General features: G+C 49.5%; 1 protein-coding gene across 2 annotated transcripts; it reads right to left on the minus strand.

The window, feature by feature from the left end:
- Nucleotides 1-4,431: 4,431 nt before the first annotated feature.
- On the minus strand, nucleotides 4,432-25,886 carry ATP5F1C (ATP synthase F1 subunit gamma). 2 transcript variants are annotated; one of them, XM_073589030.1, is made up of 9 exons: nucleotides 25,736-25,886; nucleotides 19,845-19,879; nucleotides 18,367-18,498; nucleotides 17,969-18,173; nucleotides 11,491-11,634; nucleotides 11,354-11,418; nucleotides 7,389-7,544; nucleotides 7,160-7,256; nucleotides 4,432-4,545 (listed from the first exon to the last, which is right to left on the minus strand). In XM_073589030.1, exons 1-9 carry the CDS (start codon nucleotides 25,813-25,815, stop codon nucleotides 4,542-4,544), a joined length of 918 nt encoding a protein of 305 aa, XP_073445131.1. In that variant the 5' UTR covers nucleotides 25,816-25,886; the 3' UTR covers nucleotides 4,432-4,541. The 2 variants fall into 2 exon arrangements, with proteins under 2 accessions (XP_073445131.1, XP_073445132.1); XM_073589031.1 differs by lacking the exon at nucleotides 4,432-4,545 and having other exon boundaries at nucleotides 7,156-7,256.
- Nucleotides 25,887-26,106: the final 220 nt, after the last annotated feature.

The following is a 26,106-nucleotide window of genomic DNA, read 5'->3' on the forward strand; positions in this document are numbered from 1 at the left end:
AGTGAAAGATTCCATCAGAAAGACCGTCAGCTGCTTTTACACTTGCCGTGTTTTTTGCGGCTCGTTTTTACGGGCTGTACTGCCGTGATTTTCACGGTATTCCGCAATAACCTTCTCGGACCGCCATTTTTCCCTGCTATAACAAATAGCAGGGAAAAAAATGGCGATACGCAAATGCGGTGTACCGCCAAAACAACTTAACGTTGTTTTTGCTGTACCATTGAAATGCATCGAGGCCGTGTCCATAAGCCGATATTTTTTCACAGCCACAAATACGGCCCTCACGGCCATATGCAAGATGGCCTTCCTACTAATTTTTGCAGGCCGTTTTTCCGGCCCCATAGAAATGCATTGGGGCTGCAAAAACGGCCAGGAAAAACACAGCAAGTGTAAAAGAAGCCCAAGTCATTAACTGTAACTCTGCTGTAATCTATTATATGTTCTGTAGGACTGGTATTATTTACCTCTGACCATATGGCGGTAATATCAATACTGGTCTTTTTATATATAATTTTTGGCAACAGCGCGGTCACCTGCTGAGGTTCTCTGGTTAGGGGCCCACTCAGAAGTTTCACCCCCCCTGAACCAAAATCCTAGCTATGCCTCTGAGACAATGGGTGCGCGTGTGTCTGTGTTTGCGGCCCTTAAAAACTGGACAGGATACAGACAAAAAACAGACGTGTGAAGGAGCCTAAGGCCTGTTTCACACTTCCGTTTTTGACAATCAGTCAAGATCCACCGAATTGGAAAAAAACGGATCCACCATTTTTCTTTGCGGATCCGTTTTTTTCCCCATTGACTTTCATTATCGGCGGATTTTGACTGATGTTGGTCCGTTGCGTCCGTATTTTTGCGGATCCGCCAAAATTTTGGCGTCCGCAAAGATTTCAGAACGGACCATGCAACTTTTTTTGGCCTATGGATCCGGCAGACACTGATTTAACCTGCAATTCTCTCTGGGTGCCGGATGAAAAAAACTCTCTCTCTCATCACCTGAGTCGGTAACTGCTCTGCTGCTCCCGCCTGCATCATCGCCCGATCTGCTGCTCCCGCGACATCTTCTACTGCTGCCGCGCTTCGCCCAATCTGCTCTCGCGCCGATTTCGTCATGCTGCTCCAGGATTGACGTGGTATGTCTCTTTAAAAGTTCACCATCGGCGAATCCGTACATCCGCCGATCCGCTCACACACGTTCCTGTCAGTCCGCCTGCAGATCCATTTTCCGCTATTTTGGCGGATCTGGACTGACAGGAAAAACTGAAGTGTGAAACAGGCCTAAGGTGTAGAGTAACAATGTAATCGGACTCCTCTATTGATCATTTGAAGTACACTAGAAGCTTGGCGTTAAATTGATGTGGTCATCGAACCAGTGGTATTTTTCTTGTGTTCCAAGAGAAGTTTTCCAACACAGCAATATCAGGCTGTTGCTCAAGTAACCATGCACAGTCTGCTTGGCCTAAACGTACTACCATGGCCTGCAGCATTTCTGGACTTGTCTCCCATCAAACACGCTGGAGGAAACATCATTGGTCGGCAATTGCAAAGTGAGCTGCCAGCAGCAGATCTTGATGATTTGCATTGTGTGGCTGAACACACCTCAGACAACCATTACTAATCTCACTGATAGCCTGCCCAGGAGTGCATGTATTTGTGCTCATTGTGCTCATACTTGATACTAAATGAATTATATTTTGAAAATATTGTTTCCATTTTTTTCCCTCATTTGCATATCACCAGCATGTTTATAGATCCTGGATTCCAATAATTCTATAACAGGGTATCACACCAGAAACACATTGATTTCAGAACTTTCAGCTTTTTCATAATGAAGTTTTTGTGATCTTCCATCCATGTTTTTACCTTCACCTTTGGATTTGAGTGTATTCACTAATAAAGGCAAGTTTTATCCTGTGAAGCTGGACTCCTCCATCTGCCATTTCTACTGTAGACCAGCAAAAAATGCCTTTCCGTGCTGCGGCACCATTCAGACATCGATTGCGGTGAGCTGGTTTTTCTTTTTGCTCTGTATGCACATGGTTTATAAACAGGGAGCTGCTTATCACAGAAGGGGCGAAGCCAGACTTGCAGACACCAAGGATAGCTATTCACAGCAATGTTAATCACACTAAGGGTATGTGCACACGCTGCGGATTGGGGTGCGGATTTGGCAAAATCCGCAGGTAAATCTGCAGGTCAAAAGACCTGTGGTTTTACCTGCGGATTGATCTGCGGTTTTTCATCTCAATGGAGGAGATGGGAATCCGCAGAAAGAATTGACATGTCAATTCTTTCTGCGGTTTCAAAACCGCAGAAAAACCATGTGGAAAAATCTGCACCGTCTGCACTGCGGTTTTGTATTTCCATAGGGAATAATTGTACTGTACACCGCAGCAAAAACTGCTGCGGACCAGCAGCGGCCAAATCCGCTGCGGAACCGCAGCAGAATCCGCAGTGTGTGCACACACACTAAAGCTTCAGTCTAAGTAAACAGCACATAGCCAGACATGTTACACATAGTTTAATTCAGTGTTATAACATCTGACTCATGCTGGCCTCAGATTACATATCAAAAACCTGCTGACAGATTCCCTTTAAAGTACAGACTTTCTGCACCCTATAACGTGTCATTTTATGGGGATTGAAGGTAATTATGTGTGAATTACAGCTTGGCTTCCATATGATGTGGAATTGCTTGTAAGTGACTATGACATGGGTAACGGGTTTCAGCACAGAGTCCTGTATGGTAAACACAATATAGCGACTGTTTCTGTTTCCGACTATACATTGGCCTTCCTTCTTTTTTATGGAGTGCCACACATAGATATACATTCCCATTGAGTTTGTAAGCGCCTTTTTACATATAGATGATTTTCACACAGCAGTATTGTTAGTAGATAAAAAGATTTCTACCTGATCTTTGGATCTGCTCTTTTTATGCAGCATAACGATGCAGAATACTTCCATATGAACGTGGCCTTACGGTGATAAAGCCTATCAGACACGATTTAAATTTTAATTGGCCTGAGGCCATGTTTACACAGCAGTTTGCATTTTTTTATTTGCAAGCCAAACTTGAGTGCAAGCAGGGCACAGAAGACAACCATCTTTTCTGCAGCCTGCGTTGCCTGAAAGAATCATAGATTCCCATCAATCCTAACAGGCGACTGTTCTGTTGTGATGCAGAAACTGCACCTGGCAGGTATCAATGGCCCAACCTAAATTATAAATGCTTAAAAATACATTTCTCCAAGGCTAATGGAAGTGTGTACCACAGTTCTTCAGAGTTCTTAAGGTTTTCCTAAAATCTTCAGGAGGGGCCTAGCTCCACCAAACATTGCTGGGGCTGTTGCTGCTGTACATAGAGAACTTTGAAAATGATCAAATAGAAGGATTTCCATCTCATAAATTGGAGTATGACATTGATGTGCCATTACTGTATGATCTCCTATGTGCAATTCATACCTACACACTTAATCAGCATTGTGACCCTTTCCTTATCAGGTTTGGCATGTGTTTCAGAAGTCAGACCCTGGGATGGTATATCCTAGTGATAAGCCATCACTGTATGAAAGAAGAATAGCTTGAAGGACATGTGTCAGTAAAGCCCCCTTCTCACATAGCGAATACGCTGATGCGTCACCGATTTTGTGACGCAACAGCGATCTCGCTACATGTGACACATAGCGGCGACCGGCCCCCTGCTGGATATCGCTGATCGTGCTCGAATGTCCTGGGCCATTTTTTCATTGTTGGTGTCCAGCTGGCCAGCATGCATCGCTGTGTTTCACACAGACGAGTGACCTCGTTGGCGACGCAGAACTCAGGTACGCAGGCTGCAGTCGTTCAGAATAGCTGCAGTGTGACAACGCACCAGTGATCCCTACCAGGACGTATCGTTGTCGGGATCGCTGGTGCGTCACTATGTGAAACGGGACCCTAAGAGTTCACACCCTAAACTATATGCTCTTTCAAAGACAAGTCCAGCAATACCTTTATCTAGTTTCTCCATTACTGAGAAATCAGTGTTTGAACCAACAGGTCACCTGTCACTCCAGATCTATTCCACTCACAGCCTGTTTACTGTGTGACTTCAGTCAAAGGAGCCATCAGTCAAGCAGAAGCAGGCAGCGCTGGGTGGAGAGCAGAGCTGGAGTACCAGAGGCTTCAGATCTACCCCCTCATTTGCCTATCAATGAAAAACACTGATTTCTCAGTAAAGGAGGAACAGCTTGGCCGTGTAAATACATTGCTGGACTTGTCTTTGAAAGAGCCACATGTGTATGTAAGTAGTTTGGGGTGAAATCCAGCTGACAGATTCCCTCTAGTGACAATATCATCTCTTGATGTGAGGCTATGGGAGTAGTATGTTCCTTGATTTCACTGTACAGGACGGCACTGAATTGAATAAAACGATACACTGCACCACAGCCATACAATTACTTCAGGTAAGCAATTTATTGTAATAGAATTTACAAATATTGGTTCTCTCCACAATAAACCAGTCTCTTGTGATGCCAACACCCAAACACGCTGATGGTACATTATCTGAAAGACGAAAAAAGAATTTTAGGTAAATATTTCATTATGTTAATAAGCAAGAAAAAAAAAAGTTACAATTAAAATATGGAGAGATGGCATTTGTAGCAAGGTAAAGGAGCACATGTAGTAGGGTAGTTAGGCCAAGTTGCTAAAATACAAACTATCCTTTTAAGCCTTTTTTACACCAGCAGAAGCACAGCTACACTATTTTTTAACAGAACAAGGACTAGCAGACGTGTCATCGAGCCCACGGCCACTGCACATGGTGGTATTTCAGCCATCTAGGAGTGGCTCTAAGACATAGAAGATGCGATTATTTCCATTATACATTTCCCTGTTCATACTCCACATCTGTTTTGCTTGTTTTTACCAGGAGAGAAAGTGGCCGTAAGAGCTTTTTATAAAGAATCCATCATGTCCAGCACTTTAGTCCCCATCCATACAGCAGCGTGCCAGTGCCATTACCAGCTTCACATACAGAATACACCCCAGCGAAGACCACCACATGATCTTATGAAAGTTCGTTACTCTCCTGTGACCCCACCAAGAGTCCCCGTTTCTCTGGGGTAGTATTCTATTTTTCCCACCTGTGTTACACTGCTTGCTTATGGACTGGTTAGAGAAATGGTGAAGACCACTGAGAAAAATTTGATTGCCACCACACATATAGGTATGTAGGGCAAATAGCCAGTATATAGAATACAATCAACAATACTATACGTATTTTAATGGATTAATTAGCATACAAAAGACACTTTGTATGCAATGAAGGACCTTAAGTGAACCCTTGCTCCTCCTCAATTTGCATACTAGCACATGGATATCTGGATTGACAGCGCTCAAGTCCTGCTTCATCTATGCTGCAGAGCTCACAAGGTTATTGCTGGCTCTTTTGGGCAGTACAGTGCAGAGCTGTGGCCAAAGCCATCGATGAGTGCCAACGTTGCCCATGTGTGCGTGGCTGCGGTGTCCGTGCAGAGCCACCGACTGTCATATCTTGATTGACAGCACTGTAATCAATCAGCGGCTCTGCACCTCCACTCATATCACTGCAGAGTCATCTCTAGCCTCAGTCTGTAGTCACCCCATACTGTACTGCAGAGCGCAGCCAGCAATATCACTAAGGGCACGGCTGGAAACTTCTGGCAGTACTGGAGCACTGCTGATCATGATATGACAATGTTCAGTGTAAAAAGAAAACAAAAAACGGAAGGAGGGTTACAGTGCACTAAGCACTTGGTCACACCAGGCATGCAAGAAATTAAAATCCTTTTGCCAAACTAACCACTAAACGTTATACTACAGGTATGAGATTTACCCCTACATACCTGTGTTAATTGTTCAGTTATTGTTTTGGGGATGATAAAAGATTAAAGGGGGTTTAAAAGCCAGGAAAAAGAATGATGTGTAGGATAACAAACCTGTCCTTATGCTATGAGGGCTGTCAGGAACAACCAGGGCTGATGTCCTACTTTAGACCTCATCATATTAGCCAATGCCAAAATCCACCGGACAAGAGCAACTGGGGCTCTCAATGATTCAGAGGAGTGATGCGTTAGATCATGGGATGTTCCTTCATGTACAGCTATATCCTGAACAACACGCAGTCATCTATAACGTTATAGATGGCCGACAGACACCTAGTGATCAGCTCAACATTATGAAGATGCTAATAAAAAGGGACAGGCGTTTGTAGTCTTAATGGCTAGGCTACTTTGCCAATCCTATTAAGTGGAGAGTATGGTTCCTGAATATGACAGACCCAATTTTTGGGGGAACTAATTTATGTAAATGAAGCAATTAGCAAGGGCACTTCAGCATCGGCATATACATAAAAAGGTCCTTAGGAAAACAAAAGCAAGAGCTACCCCTAACACTATCGCTAGCAAAATACAACCAATAAACTACTACATCTTATGAAGACATCATTACCTGACCACAGCTCACGCTTGCATTGCTCAGGCCCTGGTAAAAGTGTTAGAAATAGAACAGGCAAGATAAAGGGATATTCCCATCTCTAAGATCCTATCCCAATATGTAATAGGTGTAGTAATAATATCAGCAAATACCTCCAATCAGAAATGTAGTATAGCTTTTCTGCTTCACCATGTCTCTTTCCTCATGTGCAATCATTGCAGGACCTTAGGTATCTATGGTTACAACCACTAGCAACAAGCTGTCACTAGATCAGTGGACGTAACCATGGATACCTAAGGTCCTGCAATGCCTGCATATGAGGAAAGACAGTGAAGCAAAAAACCATACTACATTTCTAATTGGAGGTATTTGCTGATATTATTATCACACCTACTACATATTGGGATAGGATCTTGGAGATGGGAATACCCTTTTAAAAGCACACCATGTAAAAACCAGACACAGTTGTACTTTAGAGGTTACATCTTCATTGGTCAGCCACTCCGTACTACATGCAGACCACAGCATTCAACCAAAACACATATACAAACGGCACAAAGGTTTAAAGCACAAATAGTAATCAAAATAATGTTGCACCGATAATTCCCACCATGGTAGATCTAAGTGCTCTACTAAACTGTCCAAAGTCCCCTGTTACCCTGGCCAATAAGTCAGTCTTTAGAGATGCACGCCATGTACTTACAGGGCAGCAGCACCAGAGATGATCTCAATAAGCTCCTTGGTGATGACGGCTTGACGGGTGCGGTTGAAAGACAATGTCAATTTGTCGATTATCTCAGCTACGGAGAGTGGGAAAAAAATATAAATTTAATCAACAAATTTTTGTCTTGGATCAAGGGGCAAAAACCATAACGACATATTGCTCATTTCTATCATTTATCTTCTCCCAAAGTGAAAACTCATTGCCTTACAAGCATTCTTGCTGGCATTGTCCATAGCAGTCATCCTGGCGCTCTGCTCACTTGTGGTGGCCTCTTTCAGAGTAAAGTATATGATATTAGCCAAGGTAAACTCCTGGTAATTTCTCAGCACATCTGCGTCAATGTCATCATACACTGTGATGCTGTCTGGAAGAAAACAAATTTCACAAATGTTAGCACCTTGCCCCTGCAGCCATTTATATTCATTTGTTTCTTGCTTTTATATAGCGAGTCCCAAGAAATCCATAATAATAAATGCGCTAAGCAGCTTCCGGGTTGTAACAACTTCCGTCCAGTTGTAGCTGGTGACGTCACAGCACACCTCTTGCCATGTTAACCCTCAACACACCACTCCTCCTCAACACACACTCCTCTCACCTTTCACCATCTCCACTCACGTCCCTTTCTCTCACTCCGTCTTTCATACTCACGTCGTCATCGCCGCTGCTCCACGATCCCCGACATCTTCCGCCGGCGCCATCCTGGATTCAGACGTTGTCCACGCCGGCGACATGTTCTTGCGGCGACGCCAGCTTGAGTATCGTGAAATCCCGAGATACTCAAGATGGCGTCGCCGCAAGAACATGTCGCTGGCGTGGACGACGTCGGGATCCAAAATGGCGTCGGCGAGATTTCGACTTGCTGTGCGGACGTGTTGCCTTGCTCCTCTGCCTGTTCACTGCCGGTGTCTAATTACAGGGCCAATTTGCCTCTACCACTTCATAACTACTGCTGGGCAATTAGAGGGCCAATTTTGCCTCAACTAGGAGGACACCAGTTTCTTCAAATGTTAAGCATAACTACAGGAGGACCCCAGTTTAAGTCTTCTGTATAATTACACCAGTTAATAAGTCATTTATCTCATGCCATTTATATGCCCTGTTTTGCTGTACCCCACTTCTATAAGACGACTATAAAGTACTATAAGTATCTGTTTACACTACAATACTCCAGGACGCCTTCTTCACTGCCAGATAACTGCCAAATAGACTCCTTTACCTGTGCCAACATGAGTCATACCAAAAAGTATGCCAGTGCCAGTGAAAGGAAAGCAACTTTGCACTACGTCAAAAACAACGCCGTGCTAATGAGACTCCTGAGGAAAAACCCCATCGCCTTGACAAGATTAAGGCTTATAAACGCTGTCTCACACACGAATCCCCTAACTCTAAATCCATTAGATTGGCTGAAGAAGCCTCTGCACGCCGGCACTATCGACAGACGGCTTCTTCCTCATCATTATTAGTAGACTCACAACAGGATGCTTCCACATCAGCATGTGGAACAAGTTAATACCACACTTCATCCTATATGCCGTTCACTGACATAACTAATCAGCAATCTGTTTCTGCCCTATCAATACCACCATAAGTCAATACCGACGCACAGTTTCTTCACATAGAAGCTGCAACAGTTAGCCCGCAGAAAGTGCAACCAAGACAAATACATGTTTGTCTCAAAACTAGGCGCAACCCCCCGTTTGGACATGCACTTCTACTACAACCTCACATTTTCACTAATGATGAAAATAGTATTACTGAACACAGCTAACCTGCTTTTGCTATGACCATTAACAAGTCCCAAGGACAGACCCTCAATCGAGTTGGCATTTTTTTGCCGGAACCTGTATTTGCCCATGGACAATTGTATGTTGCATTCTCCCGAGTAAAGCAACGCAACGTTAGGGTCAAAGTGGTGGATACACCACTTCAAGGACAATTGCTACCTAATAGCCCAAAAATCTTCACTAGAAATGTAGTTCACAAAAATGTCTTACTTTAAACTATTTAAGTTGGTCCTGGAATGGATAGATATATAGATATATAAATGATAGCTACATTCTAAATAGATATAGATAATAGACTTCTAAGACTTCTATACATAGCTTGATATAGGTTATATATATTCTAAGCAGACAGATACCGTATTTTTCGCTTTATAAGACGCTCCGGATTATAAGACGCACCCCAAATTTTGAGGAGAAAAAGAGGAAAAAACATTTTTTTAATAAAATAGTGGTGCTTCTTATAATCCAGGCGTCTTATTGCTTACGGGTCTGTCCCCGGGTTGCTGTCGCCCACTCTGTCCCCGGGGTTCTGTCGCCCACTGTGTCCCCGGGGTGCTGCCGCCCACTGTGTCCCGGGTGCTGCCACCACCGCGCTGGGTCCTCCGGGTGCAGCTGCCGCCGCACTGTGTCCCCCGGTGCCTACCGCCGCCACTGCACTCTGTCCCGTGCTGCGTGGGGGGGGCTCTGCCGTTCCATCCATGCCTGCGCGGTGGCTTGCATCCTGGAAAATGGCAGCCGCGCACGCGCAGATGGAGATCTCGGCACTGAAATCTCGGGAGATGAGATTTCAGCGCTGAATCTCATCTCCCGAGATTTCAGTGCCGAGATCTCCATCTGAGCTTGCGCGGCGGCCATTTTCCAGGAAGCAAGCCACCGCGCAGGCATGGATGGAACGGCAGAGCCCCCCACGCAGCACGGGACAGAGCCCGGTGGCAGGCACCGGGGGACCCAGCGCGGCGGCAGCAGCACCCGAGGGACCCAGCGCGGCGGCGGCAAGTAACGGACACCCGCAGCGGCAGCCCAAAAAACGTATGTTTGCATTGTAAGATGCACCCCTATTTTCCCCCCAAATTTGGGGGAAAAAAAGTGCGTCTTACAAAGCGAAAAATACGGTATATCATACACTAATTATCTCTTTCACATATATGTCATAGACACATTTAAATCCATAGTAACATACATACGTATAAGGTATAGATTAAAAAAATAAATACAAAAACAAAAAAAATTTAGGCACACATACGTAGATTTCAACTACATAGCTAACACATACCTACATAACTTAGGTAATAATTAATTTTATTTATAGAGTACTATTATTTCAATAGCACTTTACATACATCAGTAATACTGTCCCTCTTGAGGCTCACTATGTAAATATCCTATCCACATAAAAACATAGGTGGGATACATTTACACATAATTCTCAATATTACTGTAACACACATTAAGTATAAGAGGGGAGATGTGTATCATCAAAATTCTTTCATTTGGTGATATGAACCCAGATGTCAAGGTCCAGCATCATATTTGCTGCTGACATATGTTATTTCCTCTTTTAACAGGGCCGGGTTTTTGTGAACAGCTAAAGAGATGGGCGGGATGGCTGTTCACCACATCTCCTTCTCAAGGTGTGCTCCTCACAGTGCCACACAACACATGGTCAACGCTACATCACTATCCTCGCATCGGGCCTTAATCTAGTTACAAATAAAATCCCTAAATATAATTGAAGAATTTAAAATTTTTCTTTTTTTTCCAGTGTTCCTCTTGCAGTAAAAATGATGCTAACTGTATTCTGCAGGTTTGGGCGATTACAATATCAAATCGGTGGAATATCTGGAATAAGACATCGGACTGCAGATATCAAGGTATCCTTTTATTCAACTTCCTATGACCTGCATGCCCATATAGGAGGATTGTATAAATGAAACTCAGTCCTTTACTTTTGTAGGTTTGGCGTTCACCATAATAGGATAAATATGATTACCATTTAGGACAGATTCTCACTCAGCGATACTATATATGGTACGTTTTTATATTTTGCTATTCACATTTGAGAAAAAGAAGAGTTGTTACTTGAACCGAATATATATATATATATATATATATATATATATATATATATATATATATTTTTTATTTTTTTTTTAATAATTTAATACTGTTTTGCATTTTTTATTAAACCCCCTAGGTGACTTGGACCTGCAACTGCTTCAACAAGCTACTGTAATAGGCACTGGTAACTTCAACAGACTCCAACAGCTGTTATCCTATCGTACCAGCATCAAATATGTAGTGTGCACATCTTATAAAAAGAGTTCATTCCTGAATCACATGCAAAAATAAAGAGAAAAAAAAAAAAAAAAAAAAAAAGCACAAAACATACCAGCATTTGCAACAGTGTCAAGAGAAAAGAATGGCTTTTCTTCAGTCTTGTAAGAGATCACAGACCTACAAGAACAGAAATGATCAGCACAGGAACATACCGCACAGCAGCCATCAGTCCATAGTCAGTCTGGGTACCTGAATCTATTGAACACCACATTGCCTTGGTCAAACTCATAACCAGAGTTCAATAGCTCTGAAGCGATCACAGAGGCATCACCAAAAGTAGGAGGCTTCCTGCCAACTTCCTTGAAGGTCAATAGGAAGCGACTACTATGAGTCCTTAAAGAAGAGAAGACAATGGCCATTAGAAAGGGTTCACAGAAACCATTTAAAGTACTTTTACTATTACAGCGTAGGTTGACTTTGTGACTGAAGCGGTCTTCACAATTCTAAGTTGGGATCTATAAGATTATCATTTACATTCCTTTTAATTTCACCTCATAAGCAAATTCCAGAATGGGTTGGCATGTGTCACAATCGTTCAGGTCATGAGAAGATGGCAATGGGCACTCAAGAATGGGCCGTTTCAGCTGTCCAAAACACTAGTGTAGAGGTATTAGTGCACTTCATCAGCTACCATTTTTAAAGGGATTGCCCATTACCCTCTTAAAGGGAATCTGTCACCTATTTTTTGGTATATAAGCTGCGGCCACCGCCATCAGGGGCTTATCTACAGCATTACAGAATGCTGTAGATCAGGGCTGTGGAGTCGGAGCTCATTTTGGTGGAATCGGTATAAAATAGAACGACTCCTAAAATATATAATAAATTGGGTACAGTAGTTCAATGCAGAATGAGCTGAATATTTTTTCATAGGAATTTGGGAAAGTTATGAAGTGTCCTATAAATGGCTGTTCTATTCCTGATCTAAGGCTACATTCACACACAGCGTTTTTGCTGCGTTTTTTGAGGATATGTTTTTCAGCTGCAAAAGCAGATCAAATTTTAAAAAACCGCATCACCTGAAAGGTTTTTGAGCTCATAATGTTTTCAATAGCAAAAGCAGATTAGAAATCTGCTCCATCCATTTATCCATATCTGTCTGTCCATATCATATCTGTACCAAAAAGAATGAAAGCCGGGTAGCACACAGACTAACACTCCTTTTTTTTTTTTTTTAAGCACCAGTCAGGTACACCTCATAGCTGCCCAAAAGGACGCCCAGGACAGGCATTGCTCGTCTTCAGTAACACATCAACATCAATTGATAGTTGGAATAAATAGACTGCATTCACATCTTCTTAAGGTGCAGGCTTTATTTTCAAGTGTAGGAGTGTGCAGTATGAGGTTCTGCATCAGCTGAGGTGTCAGTGGTGAACTCTAGCACCAGTGAAGCTCCTCCTCTACAGACAAGGGTACAACACAGACAAGTAAACATATTCAGAAAGAAGGAAGGCACTTATCTCAGAAGAATTGCTAGAGTGAACAGGATAACAAGATGCTTTACTTCTTAAAGCATATTTAAACTTTCAATAAACTGTGCATAAATCAATGTTCTCTCTGTATGCTTGATGCTTGTTTGTTTTTTCTTTGAGCTCATATACTTTTGGGAAGCTAGCTTTTATACAATATTACATACAATATACAGGGAAAATACAGCAACAGGATTGATGAGGACTTATATGAGGACTTGTATAGGTATATAAGCCAAAACATCAAGTTATTAGCTCTGTTATCAGTTTCTTTGTTCCTGGAGAATGATACACAACAAACTTGCTTCCTCCCTCCTCCCCTCTTCATAGACTGTGAAGCATTTAGTGAGCTGTACCCTAATAAGAAAAGCCTTGGAAATTCAAAGTAAAGCTATCTAATAACATGTTTTACTAACTTTATATTTGTCATCCGTACTATTGATTTATGCAAAGTTTGTTTTATTTCTATCCAGAATTATACAGTGGGGAAAGTATGTATTTGATACGCTGTCGATTCCCACCTACAAAGAATGGAGAGGTCTGAAATTTTTAATCATAGGTACACTTCAACTGAGAGAAACAGAATCTACAGGAAATGTCTGACCTCTGTAATTGCAAACAAAGGTTTCTGTACCAAATATTAAGTTCCGTTTTTCTATTGTATTAAATACGTATTTCATTCAATAAAATGCATATTATTTAAATCATACAATGTGATTTTCTGGATTTTTTTAGTCTGTCTCTCACAGGCGAAGTGTACAATTGTAGACCTCTCCATTCTTTGTAGGTGGGAAAACATGCAAAATTGTCAGTGTATCAAATTCTTATTTTCCCCACTGTACATGGTTCCCTGTTCTTGCTGGAATTATAATATACATTATTTTATAGCACAACATTTTGAGAGTGAATTTATATGATTACAAAATGTCTAAGAAGCTCCCCATGAAGTTACATGTATTTGAGCATTTCACAGTGACTCAAGATGAAAAATATTTTGTGTGTCAATGTATGACAAGTGACCCAGAGGAAAACAAATGCTGTGATGCCAAAATCAGAGCATACACAGGCAGTGATAAAAATGCTCCTACAAGAGCTTCCAATCTAAAAAGACATTTCCAACGCTTCCACCCAGAAGTTTTCAAAGCTGTGACTGAGAAAGATCACAGCAGCACCAAGAAACCCGCGCCCAGCACTTCCTGCCAGGCAAATGAGGAAAGAGCGTCTCAAACATCATTAACAAGATATTTTGTAAGTGATAAAGTTACTATAACAATGACAGCAGATATGTCTAAAAGACAGCTCATACAGCTTGTTGTGATGGACGGTGTACCATTATCACTATTTGCACGACCAGCTTTTACAGCTCTTAATGGAGAAATGGCCCGCAAACTTGGTCGCATAGGCGGCCTCAATAGTAAAAAGTTGGTCACGCTCGTCAAACACTGTTTGACGAGTGTGACCAACCTGTCAATCAGTTCTCCAAGCGATGCTACAGATCGCTTGGAAAACGCTAGCAATTCTGCAAGCTAATTACGCTTGCAAAATGCTAGTTTTTCCGCGGGAAAATCAGGGGAATTTAAAATGCGATTTTCCCGCGGAATGGAATTCCGGAATTCTCGGGGTAATTTCCGCGAGAGTTCCGCTTCGTGTGAACCCAGCCTAAATGAAGGTCAATGGACACAAGTGGCTGAATTGAAGGAATTGCTTAACCACCCATTTACCGTGACTAAAAAATTACAAGCTGAGGATTTAACTCCTGGCATTTTCATAAGGGAGTGGAAGAACTTGTTATTTTGCTTGTCCCAAAGAGGTGGTTTAATCGCTGATGGCATTTCTGCTTCAATGAAACGGAGAGAGACACAGCTATTGGAAAATAACATTTTTCTGGCAGCTGTTTATGTGGACCCAAGTCATCGTATACTGCTTGATGATCAACAGCTTACTAAAGGAAAAGAAGCTCTGACTGAGGTAGCAGTTAGGATGAGTGGCCTACAGGAGGACTGCCAGGCGCAAAAGGACTTGGGTCCTGACAGTGCTATTGCTGCCATATCTTCATCCTCATCAGATGAGGAGTTTGACTTTGGATGATATGGAGCAGGCAAAGCGTTGCCGCAAGGAAAAAGATTTCACTCCGTCTCCTATAGCAAGCAGATTGACCATATTTCAGCAAAATGTTTCACTTGCTCTCAAAGAAAAATTAAACCGTTCATCAAAACTGACTGTGCATGAGGCACTTCCTTTATACCCAGAAATTGTTATAGATGTTGCCCATGTGTTTATGGCTTTGCCTCCAACCCAAGTTAGTGTAGAGAGGTTGTTCTCTGGCCTTAAAATTATTAGGTCAGATTTGAGGTCATCTATGAAGGAGGATCTGATGGAGGCAATTCTATTTCATTGGACAAATTCATAGACTGCACAAATGTTATTTAGTATGTTTTTGTTGAAAAATGTTTTTTGCCACTTACATAGTTTATTACACAGTGTTATATATGTAATCGATATTACATAGTGTATTAGATATTTACAATTTATTACAGTTTTTTGTGTTCTAAAGTTGTATTCCAATAAATATATATTATGTTCTATCTAAATATCTTGATTATTGTATCAAAGTGTCTGATGTTCACATTGTACTACAATACATTTTTCACTTGAATATAAGCAATATATGTGGGAGTCGGAGTAAGGGAAATTGAGGAGTCGGAGTCGCAGGTTTGGCTTACCGACTCCACAGCCCTGCTGTAGACAAGCCCCCGATGTAACCTGAAAGAGAAGAAAAACGAGATAGATTATACTCACCCAGGGGGCGGTCCGGTGGGTGTCACGGTCCAGTCCGGCGCCTCCCAACTTGTAGCGATGACGTCATCTTCTTTGCTTCCCATTGCGGCTCCGGCGCAGGCGCACTGCTCTGCCCTGTTGAGGGCAAAGTGGAGTAATGCAGTGCGCCTGCACCGGAGCCGCGATGGGAAGCAAAGAAGAGGACGTCATCGCTACAAGATGGGAGGCGCCGGACTGGGCCGTGACACCTTCTGGACCAGAACCGGACCGCCCCCTGGGTGCGTATAATCTAACTCGTTTTTCTTCTCTTTCAGGTTACATCGAGGGCTTATCTACAGCATTCTGTAATGCTGTAGATAAGCCCCTGATGGTGGTGGCCGCAGTTATAAAGGCCAAAACATGGGTGACAGATTCCCTTTAAACATAGATATTTTTCACTGAGAAACATAGAAACAGATAGTTCCCTCACAAGCTCTATTCCAGCGATGTAGACATCAGGTCTCCTAGTGCTTACGTGCTATTATGCCATGTGAGCACTGCAGCAAATCAGGGGTCACTAATGGGCTAGATTCCCTCAGATGTCAGAGGGAAGTGTACGATCTGCAGCCCATTAGCGATCACTGATTGGTTGTAGATTTCATGTACAATGTTGCGTGAGCACCAGGTCCAGCTCGGTCCTGACACTATTGGAATGGCGCCGCTGCGAGACGGGAATATATCATCTTTACGTCACACTGAGGACTACAGTACTCAAGAAGTGGTTATCCAAGTACCGGACAACCCCTTTAATGATCTCTGTGTTATATTTAACACACTGTTAAATCCTTCCTGCCTCAGGGTACTGGACTTATCTGTGACCTCAGTTAACCACTGCTATAGCAAGCTCGGGTCACACCTGCCAGTCATCTGCAGGGAGGGCAGAGAGGTGGAGAAGTCATCTTAAGACCCCGTCACACACAGCGAGAACGCTAGCAAGATCGCCGATTTTGTGATGCATCAGCGATCTCGCCAGGGATCTCACTGTGCGTGACACGCATCAGCGACCGCCCCCCCCCCGGTATCGCTGATTGTGCACAATGTCCTGGGCCATTTTTCTATTGTTAGTCTCCCGCTGGCCAGCATGCATAGCTGCGTGTGGCAGCGGGAGGGCAACGATCAGCGAGCTCCAGCGCTGTAAGCAGACTCTGGGAGCTGGTATCTAAGGTAAATATCGGGTAACTAAGCGTGCGCCGTCACTTAGTTACCCGCTGTGTACCTTGGATACCTGCGTGCTCACGCAGGGAGCTGGTAACCAAAGTACACAGCGGTAACTAAGTGACGCGCGCGCTTAGTTACCCGCTGTGTACCTTAGATACCAGCTCCCAGCGTCAGCACGCAGGTATCTAAGGTACACAGCAGGTAACTAAGTGACGCGCTCGCTTAGTTACCCGATATTAACCTTGGATACCAGCGTCGTCGCTGGTCCTGATCTCCGATGAGTCTGCCTGTTTGACAGGTCACCAGCGATCATGACAAGGTCGTATCGTTGTCGGGATCGCTGGTGCATAGTTTAGTGTGACGGGGCCTTTAGTCCCTCTTCTCCTCCCCCCACTAGCATGTCAGTCACACCAGCTGGGTGTGACCCCAGCACACTGTCAGTGATTGACGGTGGTCCCAGGCAAGTCCACTATCTGCAGGCCGGAAGGATTTAATATTGTTTCTAAACACACATGTATCGTTTTGGTGTAATATAAAGACCCCTAGGGTAAATTCTGCTGTCAGGTTCACTTTAATTTCCATGTTCATGGATTGCCTCTATTCTCTACATAACACAATTATGATTTATAGAATGTCATAATCAGATTCTATTTGCATTTTTATTGCCAAACAGCAACAAGAAGTAGGAAATCTTTCCAAAAGGCATCAAAGGCATTCTAAACACCTAAACATACCCCCCCATCCACTCCATATCCAGCAGGACTGTCTCAAAATTTGGGAGGTGCTGTTCAGGGAGACATCTTGAATTCTGCTATGTCTATGTTCTCAGGACATAGATCTCTACTCCACCGTTCAGTCTATGTACAGACTGAAGGACCGCCAAGGACATTCAGGTCACCAGACATTTTGTGATTATATGACTGCCAGCAGAGAAGAGGCTCACACAGGGAGGTGGGATTCTGCGAGAAGGCATCGTACTGTGGGGGCCATCATATACTAGGGAGATATTTCTGTATGAGCACATATAAAAAGAACAGAGAGAATAAAGAAATGGCTTAGTATAAAATAAGAATTGTCGTATTTGTGCTTCTTATCTTTTAAAGTAGGGAGGCATGCCTAACTGAGAAAGCCAATGTCACACAAATCCACCAGAGAATATCTGACTGCAATGAATCCCATAGCTCCGGCAATAACATATGAACATATCCCAAGCTGCTCATACAAACCTCTGAAGTATGCCTCTCAGTTTGTCCCCAATTCCAACAATCATAACTTCTTTTCCAGCACCAGAAAGCGAAGAGATTTCGTTTTTAATGGCTTTGGCCACTGAGATATGAATACCACCACAAAGACCTCTATCAGAGGACACACCGATGATAAGATGCTTCTTCTGGTCTTCAGGAGCCTTAATCTCAGCTTTCTCGTACAATGCTATGTGAAAGAGAAAAAGACAACATCTTCACCTACCTCATGCTCTACGGCAGTGCTCCCCAAAGTGCAGCTCTCCAGGTGTTGTAAAACTACAAATCCTAGCATGCCCTGACATTGGGAAACACTACTCTATAGTATATAAAAAAAAAAAAATACCTAAAGGAATTCATGCAGTTTTCTAAGACAGCCTTACCTAAAGCTCCAGTTCCGTATACTCTGGCGGGTTTCAGCTCCCTTTCAGCCTTAGCGTACTTGGCAGCTGCCACCATCTTCATGGACTTTGTAATCTTTTGGATATTCTTGATGGATTTCAGTCGCCTGGTGACTGTAACACAGCAGTTTAAAGCGCATCAGTCAAGTCCGAGCTCAATAATATCCACTGTGTTAACAAGATCTGACAGCAGGAGAGAGCAGCATGATCCTTACTGCCCCATTAGAAGTCACTGGGGTTCATGACGCCCCATCTGGATCTGCTGTAGGATGGAGGCAGCACTGCATTGTTGCTGGCATTATACACAGAAGCCTTACACTTAAACACGGGCAAAGATCAAATGTTGTAATAAAGACCATAGCAGCTGTACACTAAAGTGGGACACAGCATCATGGGGGTTTTAGCCGTTACGGCAGAGTCACAGTCCTTCCATGGCACATCTACCACCTTTAAGTCCCATGACACTTCAGTGCCTTTATAGTTGTGGTTCCAATGAAGAATGCATAACCACTGCAGCCAATCACTGACGTTAGCTTGTGGGAAGTGGGTCCACCAGTAATTGGCTGCAGCGGTCACATGAATGGAAGTGGCATCATCACTACAAGACAAGTAGTCAAGACCAGCGGACCCACTGGAGTGGCGGTGAGGAAATATGACGGACTTGTGTCCTATTTTGCTGATTTATAATATATATTTTTTTTTCCTAATTCAGCAACACCCACCTTGAGAAGTGGATCACCTTTAGCTGTAACTAGGCTAGCAGGAGTCAGGAGACCTAGCTTGACACATTATTTTTGGTCACATGGGTAGAAATATAAAGGAAACCTGTCACGTTGTACATACGGTCCTCTCTGAGGACAACGTGGTATAGATAAGAAGCAGAATGGTATATAGGTTTATGGGAAGAGATTCAGGATACCTTGTATTCAATGATATCCCTGATGTTTATATGCATGGGTCCAGCCATCCATGAGCTGTCTCTACATACACTACAGGGAAGACTGTCAATCACTTGAGGGACCACCCACTGGACGCATACACATACAAAACACAAGGGATTTCAATGAATGCAACTTTCCCGCAAAAAAAGTATAATCTGATCAGCTCCTCCTGCTCTATAACACCTCACACGCAGATCAGATACCATTTTCAACAAGACAAGTTCCCTCTAAGAATACAGTCTAAGGATTTTGTGCACTTCCAAAAATTAGAGAGTGAAATCCTTATCAAAGTTGACAGTTACACAAAGCTCCTGAAGGGATTTCCGAAGTGCCATAACAGGTAAAGGTGATCCCTATGTACAGGCGAGTGTCCGTCTCTCACAGATCACTGCGAATACATAAGACAGCCCTCATGCATTTTTTTTTTTTTTTATTACCCCCATTAACTAGATGAACCCTCCCTTTTTCAGGCACTGCTTTCCAATATACTGTCATCTTACGTGTCGGATGGATACTTACTGTCCTTCAGAGTTGCCATGTTTCTGACTTGACCCCTAAAACACACAGAACAGGACATCATACTTGATCTATGGAGGGCAAAAAGGTGACCTACAGGACATGAAGCACTGCCCACATACTCCATGCAAGCTTGTACCCCGGGTAATGTCTCTGTTGCTGCCCAGTGCCATGTACCCAAGGTAACGTTTCAACCCCCTACTCGGTGCCCCGTACCCAGAGTAACGGCTCTCTCCCTGCTCGTTGCCCCGTACCCGGGGTAACGGCTCTGTCCCTGCTCGGTGCCCCGTACCCGGGGTAACGGCTCTGTCCCTGCTCGGTGCCCCGTACCCCGGGGTAGGGGCTATATTCCTACTCGGTGCACCGTACCCCGGGGTAGGGGCTCTGTCCCTGCTCGGTGCCCCGTACCCGGGGTAATGGCTCTGTCCCTGCTCGGTGCCCCGTACCCGGGGTAATGGCTCTGTCCCTGCTCGGTGCCCCGTACCCGGGGTCGGGGCTGTATTCCTACTCGGTGCCCCGTACCCGGGGTCGGGGCTCTGTCCCTGCTCGGTGCCCCGTACCCGGGGCTCTGTCCCTGCTCGGTGCCCCGTACCCGGGGCTCTGTCCCTGCTCGGCGCCCCGTACCCGGGGTAATGGCTCTGTCCCTGCTCGGTGCCCCGTACCCGGGGCTCTGTCCCTGCTCGGTGCCCCGTACCCGGGGCTCTGTCCCTGCTCGGTGCCCCGTACCCGGGGCTCTGTCCCTGCTCGGTGCCCCGTACCCGGGGTAGTGGCTCTGTCCCTGCTCGGTGCCCCGTACCCGGGGTAGTGGCTCTGTCCCTGCTCGGTGCCCCGTACCCGGGGTAACGGCTCTGTCCCTGCTCGGTGCCCCGTACCCGGGGTAACGGCTCTGTCCCTGCTCGGTGCCCCGTACCCGGGGTAACGGCTCTGTCCCTGCTCGGTGCCCCGAACCCGGGGTAACGGCTCTGTCCCTGCTCGGTGCCCCGTACACCGGGGTAGGGGCTCTGTCCCTGCTCGGTGCCCCGTACCCGGGGCTCTGTCCCTGCTCGGTGCCCCGTACCCGGGGTCGGGGCTCTGTCCCTGCTCGGTGCCCCGTACCCGGGGTAATGGCTCTGTCCCTGCTCGGTGCCCCGTACCCGGGGCTCTGTCCCTGCTCGGTGCCCCGTACCCGGGGCTCTGTCCCTGCTCGGTGCCCCGTACCCGGGGCTCTGTCCCTGCTCGGTGCCCCGTACCCGGGGCTCTGTCCCTGCTCGGTGCCCCGTACCCGGGGCTCTGTCCCTGCTCGGTGCCCCGTACCCGGGGCTCTGTCCCTGCTCGGTGCCCCGTACCCGGGGTAACGGCTCTGTCCCTGCTCGGTGCCCCGTACCCGGGGTAACGGCTCTGTCCCTGCTCGGTGCCCCGAACCCGGGGTAACGGCTCTGTCCCTGCTCGGTGCCCCGTACACCGGGGTAGGGGCTCTGTCCCTGCTCGGTGCCCCGTACCCGGGGTAATGGCTCTGTCCCTGCTCGGTGCCCCGTACCCGGGGTAATGGCTCTGTCCCTGCTCGGTGCCCCGTACCCGGGGTAATGGCTCTGTCCCTGCTCGGTGCCCCGTACCCGGGGTCGGGGCTGTATTCCTACTCGGTGCCCCGTACCCGGGGTCGGGGCTCTGTCCCTGCTCGGTGCCCCGTACCCGGGGCTCTGTCCCTGCTCGGTGCCCCGTACCCGGGGCTCTGTCCCTGCTCGGCGCCCCGTACCCGGGGTAATGGCTCTGTCCCTGCTCGGCGCCCCGTACCCGGGGCTCTGTCCCTGCTCGGCGCCCCGTACCCGGGGCTCTGTCCCTGCTCGGTGCCCCGTACCCGGGGCTCTGTCCCTGCTCGGTGCCCCGTACCCGGGGCTCTGTCCCTGCTCGGTGCCCCGTACCCGGGGTAGTGGCTCTGTCCCTGCTCGGTGCCCCGTACCCGGGGTAGTGGCTCTGTCCCTGCTCGGTGCCCCGTACCCGGGGTAGGGGCTCTGTCCCTGCTCGGTGCCCCGTACCCGGGGCTCTGTCCCTGCTCGGTGCCCCGTACCCGGGGTCGGGGCTCTGTCCCTGCTCGGTGCCCCGTACCCGGGGTAATGGCTCTGTCCCTGCTCGGTGCCCCGTACCCGGGGCTCTGTCCCTGCTCGGTGCCCCGTACCCGGGGCTCTGTCCCTGCTCGGTGCCCCGTACCCGGGGCTCTGTCCCTGCTCGGTGCCCCGTACCCGGGGCTCTGTCCCTGCTCGGTGCCCCGTACCCGGGGCTCTGTCCCTGCTCGGTGCCCCGTACCCGGGGCTCTGTCCCTGCTCGGTGCCCCGTACCCGGGGCTCTGTCCCTGCTCGGTGCCCCGTACCCGGGGTAGTGGCTCTGTCCCTGCTCGGTGCCCCGTACCCGGGGTAACGGCTCTGTCCCTGCTCGGTGCCCCGAACCCGGGGTAACGGCTCTGTCCCTGCTCGGTGCCCCGTACACCGGGGTAGGGGCTCTGTCCCTGCTCGGTGCCCCGTACCCGGGGCTCTGTCCCTGCTCGGTGCCCCGTACCCGGGGTCGGGGCTCTGTCCCTGCTCGGTGCCCCGTACCCGGGGTAATGGCTCTGTCCCTGCTCGGTGCCCCGTACCCGGGGCTCTGTCCCTGCTCGGTGCCCCGTACCCGGGGCTCTGTCCCTGCTCGGTGCCCCGTACCCGGGGCTCTGTCCCTGCTCGGTGCCCCGTACCCGGGGTAGTGGCTCTGTCCCTGCTCGGTGCCCCGTACCCGGGGTAACGGCTCTGTCCCTGCTCGGTGCCCCGTACCCGGGGTAACGGCTCTGTCCCTGCTCGGTGCCCCGTACCCGGGGTAATGGCTCTGTCCCTGCTCGGTGCCCCGTACACCGGGGTAGGAGCTCTGTCCCTGCTCGGTGCCCCGTACCCGGGGCTCTGTCCCTGCTCGGTGCCCCGTACCCGGGGTAACGGCTCTGTCCCTGCTCGGTGCCCCGTACACCGGGGTAGGGGCTCTGTCCCTGCTCGGTGCCCCGTACCCGGGGTAATGGCTCTGTTCCTGCTCGGTGCCCCGTACCCGGGGTCGGGGCTCTGTCCCTGCTCGGTGCCCCGTACCCGGGGCTCTGTCCCTGCTCGGTGCCCCGTACCCGGGGTAATGGCTCTGTCCCTGCTCGGTGCCCCGTACCCGGGGTCGGGGCTCTGTCCCTGCTCGGTGCCCCGTACCCGGGGTAATGGCTCTGTCCCTGCTCGGTGCCCCGTACCCGGGGCTCTGTCCCTGCTCGGTGCCCCGTACCCGGGCTAGTGGCTCTGTCCCTGCTCGGGGCCCCGTACCCGGGCTAGTGGCTCTGTTCCTGCTCGGTGCCCCGTACCCGGGGTCGGGGCTCTGTCCCTGCTCTGTGCCCCGTACCCGGGGTAAGGGCTCTGTCCCTGCTCGGTGCCCCGTACCCGGGCTAGTGGCTCTGTCCCTGCTCGGGGCCCCGTACCCGGGCTAGTGGCTCTGTTCCTGCTCGGTGCCCCGTACCCGGGGTCGGGGCTCTGTCCCTGCTCGGTGCCCCGTACCCGGGGTAACGGCTCTGTCCCTGCTCGGTGCCCCGTACACCGGGGTAGGGGCTCTGTCCCTGCTCGGTGCCCCGTACCCGGGGCTCTGTCCCTGCTCGGTGCCCCGTACCCGGGGTAACGGCTCTGTCCCTGCTCGGTGCCCCGTACACCGGGGTAGGGGCTCTGTCCCTGCTCGGTGCCCCGTACCCGGGGTCGGGGCTCTGTCCCTGCTCGGTGCCCCGTACCCGGGGCTCTGTCCCTGCTCGGTGCCCCGTACCCGGGGTAATGGCTCTGTCCCTGCTCGGTGCCCCGTACCCGGGGTCGGGGCTCTGTCCCTGCTCGGTGCCCCGTACCCGGGGTCGGGGCTCTGTCCCTGCTCGGTGCCCCGAACCCGGGGCTCTGTCCCTGCTCGGTGCCCCGTACCCGGGGCTCTGTCCCTGCTCGGTGCCCCGTACCCGGGGCTCTGTCCCTGCTCGGTGCCCCGTACCCGGGGCTCTGTCCCTGCTCGGTGCCCCGTACCCGGGGCTCTGTCCCTGCTCGGTGCCCCGTACCCGGGGCTCTGTCCCTGCTCGGTGCCCCGTACCCGGGGCTCTGTCCCTGCTCGGTGCCCCGTACCCGGGGCTCTGTCCCTGCTCGGTGCCCCGTACCCGGGGCTCTGTCCCTGCTCGGTGCCCCGTACCCGGGGCTCTGTCCCTGCTCGGTGCCCCGTACCCGGGGCTCTGTCCCTGCTCGGTGCCCCGTACCCGGGGCTCTGTCCCTGCTCGGTGCCCCGTACCCGGGGCTCTGTCCCTGCTCGGTGCCCCGTACCCGGGGCTCTGTCCCTGCTCGGTGCCCCGTACCCGGGGTAATGGCTCTGTCCCTGCTCGGTGCCCCGTACCCGGGGCTCTGTCCCTGCTCGGTGCCCCGTACCCGGGGTAATGGCTCTGTCCCTGCTTGGTGCCCCGTACCCGGGGCTCTGTCCCTGCTCGGTGCCCCGTACCCGGGGCTCTGTCCCTGCTCGGTGCCCCGTACCCGGGGCTCTGTCCCTGCTCGGTGCCCCGTACCCGGGGCTCTGTCCCTGCTCGGTGCCCCGTCCCTGCTCGGTGCCCCGTACCCGGGGCTCTGTCCCTGCTCGGTGCCCCGTACCCGGGGCTCTGTCCCTGCTCGGTGCCCCGTACCCGGGGCTCTGTCCCTGCTCGGTGCCCCGTACCCGGGGCTCTGTCCCTGCTCGGTGCCCCGTACCCGGGGCTCTGTCCCTGCTCGGTGCCCCGTACCCGGGGCTCTGTCCCTGCTCGGTGCCCCGTACCCGGGGTAGTGGCTCTGTCCCTGCTCGGCGCCCCGTACCCGGGGTAGTGGCTCTGTCCCTGCTCGGCGCCCCGTACCCGGGGTAGTGGCTCTGTCCCTGCTCGGCGCCCCGTACCCGGGGTAGTGGCTCTGTCCCTGCTCGGTGCCCCGTACCCGGGGTAGTGGCTCTGTCCCTGCTCGGTGCCCCGTACCCGGGGTAGTGGCTCTGTCCCTGCTCGGTGCCCAGTACCCGGGGTCGGGGCTCTGTCCCTGCTCGGTGCCCAGTACCCGGGGTCGGGGCTCTGTCCCTGCTCGGTGCCCCGTACCCGGGGTAATGGCTCTGTCCCTGCTCGGTGCCCAGAACCCGGGGTAATGGCTCTGTCCCTGCTCGGTGCCCCGTACACCGGGGTAGGGGCTCTGTCCCTGCTCGGTGCCCCGTACCCGGGGTAATGGCTCTGTTCCTGCTCGGTGCCCCGTACCCGGGGTCGGGGCTCTGTCCCTGCTCGGTGCCCCGTACCCGGGGCTCTGTCCCTGCTCGGTGCCCCGTACCCGGGGCTCTGTCCCTGCTCGGGGCCCCGTACCCGGGGTAATGGCTCTGTTCCTGCTCGGTGCCCCGTACCCGGGGTCGGGGCTCTGTCCCTGCTCGGTGCCCCGTACCCGGGGCTCTGTCCCTGCTCGGTGCCCCGTACCCGGGGCTCTGTCCCTGCTCGGTGCCCCGTACCCGGGGCTCTGTCCCTGCTCGGTGCCCCGTACCCGGGGCTCTGTCCCTGCTCGGTGCCCCGTACCCGGGGTAGTGGCTCTGTCCCTGCTCGGTGCCCCGTACCCGGGGTAATGGCTCTGTCCCTGCTCGGTGCCCATCCCTAGGAGGAGAACGTCTTATTCTCATTACATGGGGAGACTTACAATCTTGATCTATGGATCTCATCCCATAGAGCTGCACAATGGACCCATCCATCCGGTCACTGCTCTGACACCTTGAAGCACAGGGGCCGGCTGCGGCCTAGTCTATGTCCCCGGGGTTCACATAAAAACGTAGCACACTGAGGACCACCGAGGCCAGCGATCACAGCCGGCTCGGGCTTCCCTGTGCACGGCCCAGAAAATCCCCTCAGTCCCTGCACCGACACTTACCATTGTGGCTGAAAGATGAGGACGCTGCTGCGGGACAACATGGTGACTACAGACAAGGTCAGACAGCGCAGGACGCGCATGCGCCGCAACTAAGCCTTGAGCAGCAGGCGGAGATCTCGCGAGATCTGTCTCTGTACTTGAATGCCCGCCTCCGCCATGTTTGATGTTGGCACTGCAGGTCCTATCCGTGATCCGGTAGTAGATCATCGCTAGAATGGTTACAGCTCGCTCGGTCTAGGCGGCATACAGGAGCCTTTATTTAATTCTATATCACATAAAACTTGTATGGAAGCAGATATGTCCCCAAATAGTAGTGATTATAGTGTAACAGATATCCTCTGTAATCAGAAAGCAGCGTACGTTTTCGTGCT

The sequence above is a fragment of the Dendrobates tinctorius genome, unplaced genomic scaffold (assembly GCF_039654945.1).
Source record: "Dendrobates tinctorius isolate UK_male_01 unplaced genomic scaffold, ASM3965494v1 ptg000105l, whole genome shotgun sequence".
Lineage (NCBI taxonomy): Eukaryota > Metazoa > Chordata > Amphibia > Anura > Dendrobatidae > Dendrobates > Dendrobates tinctorius.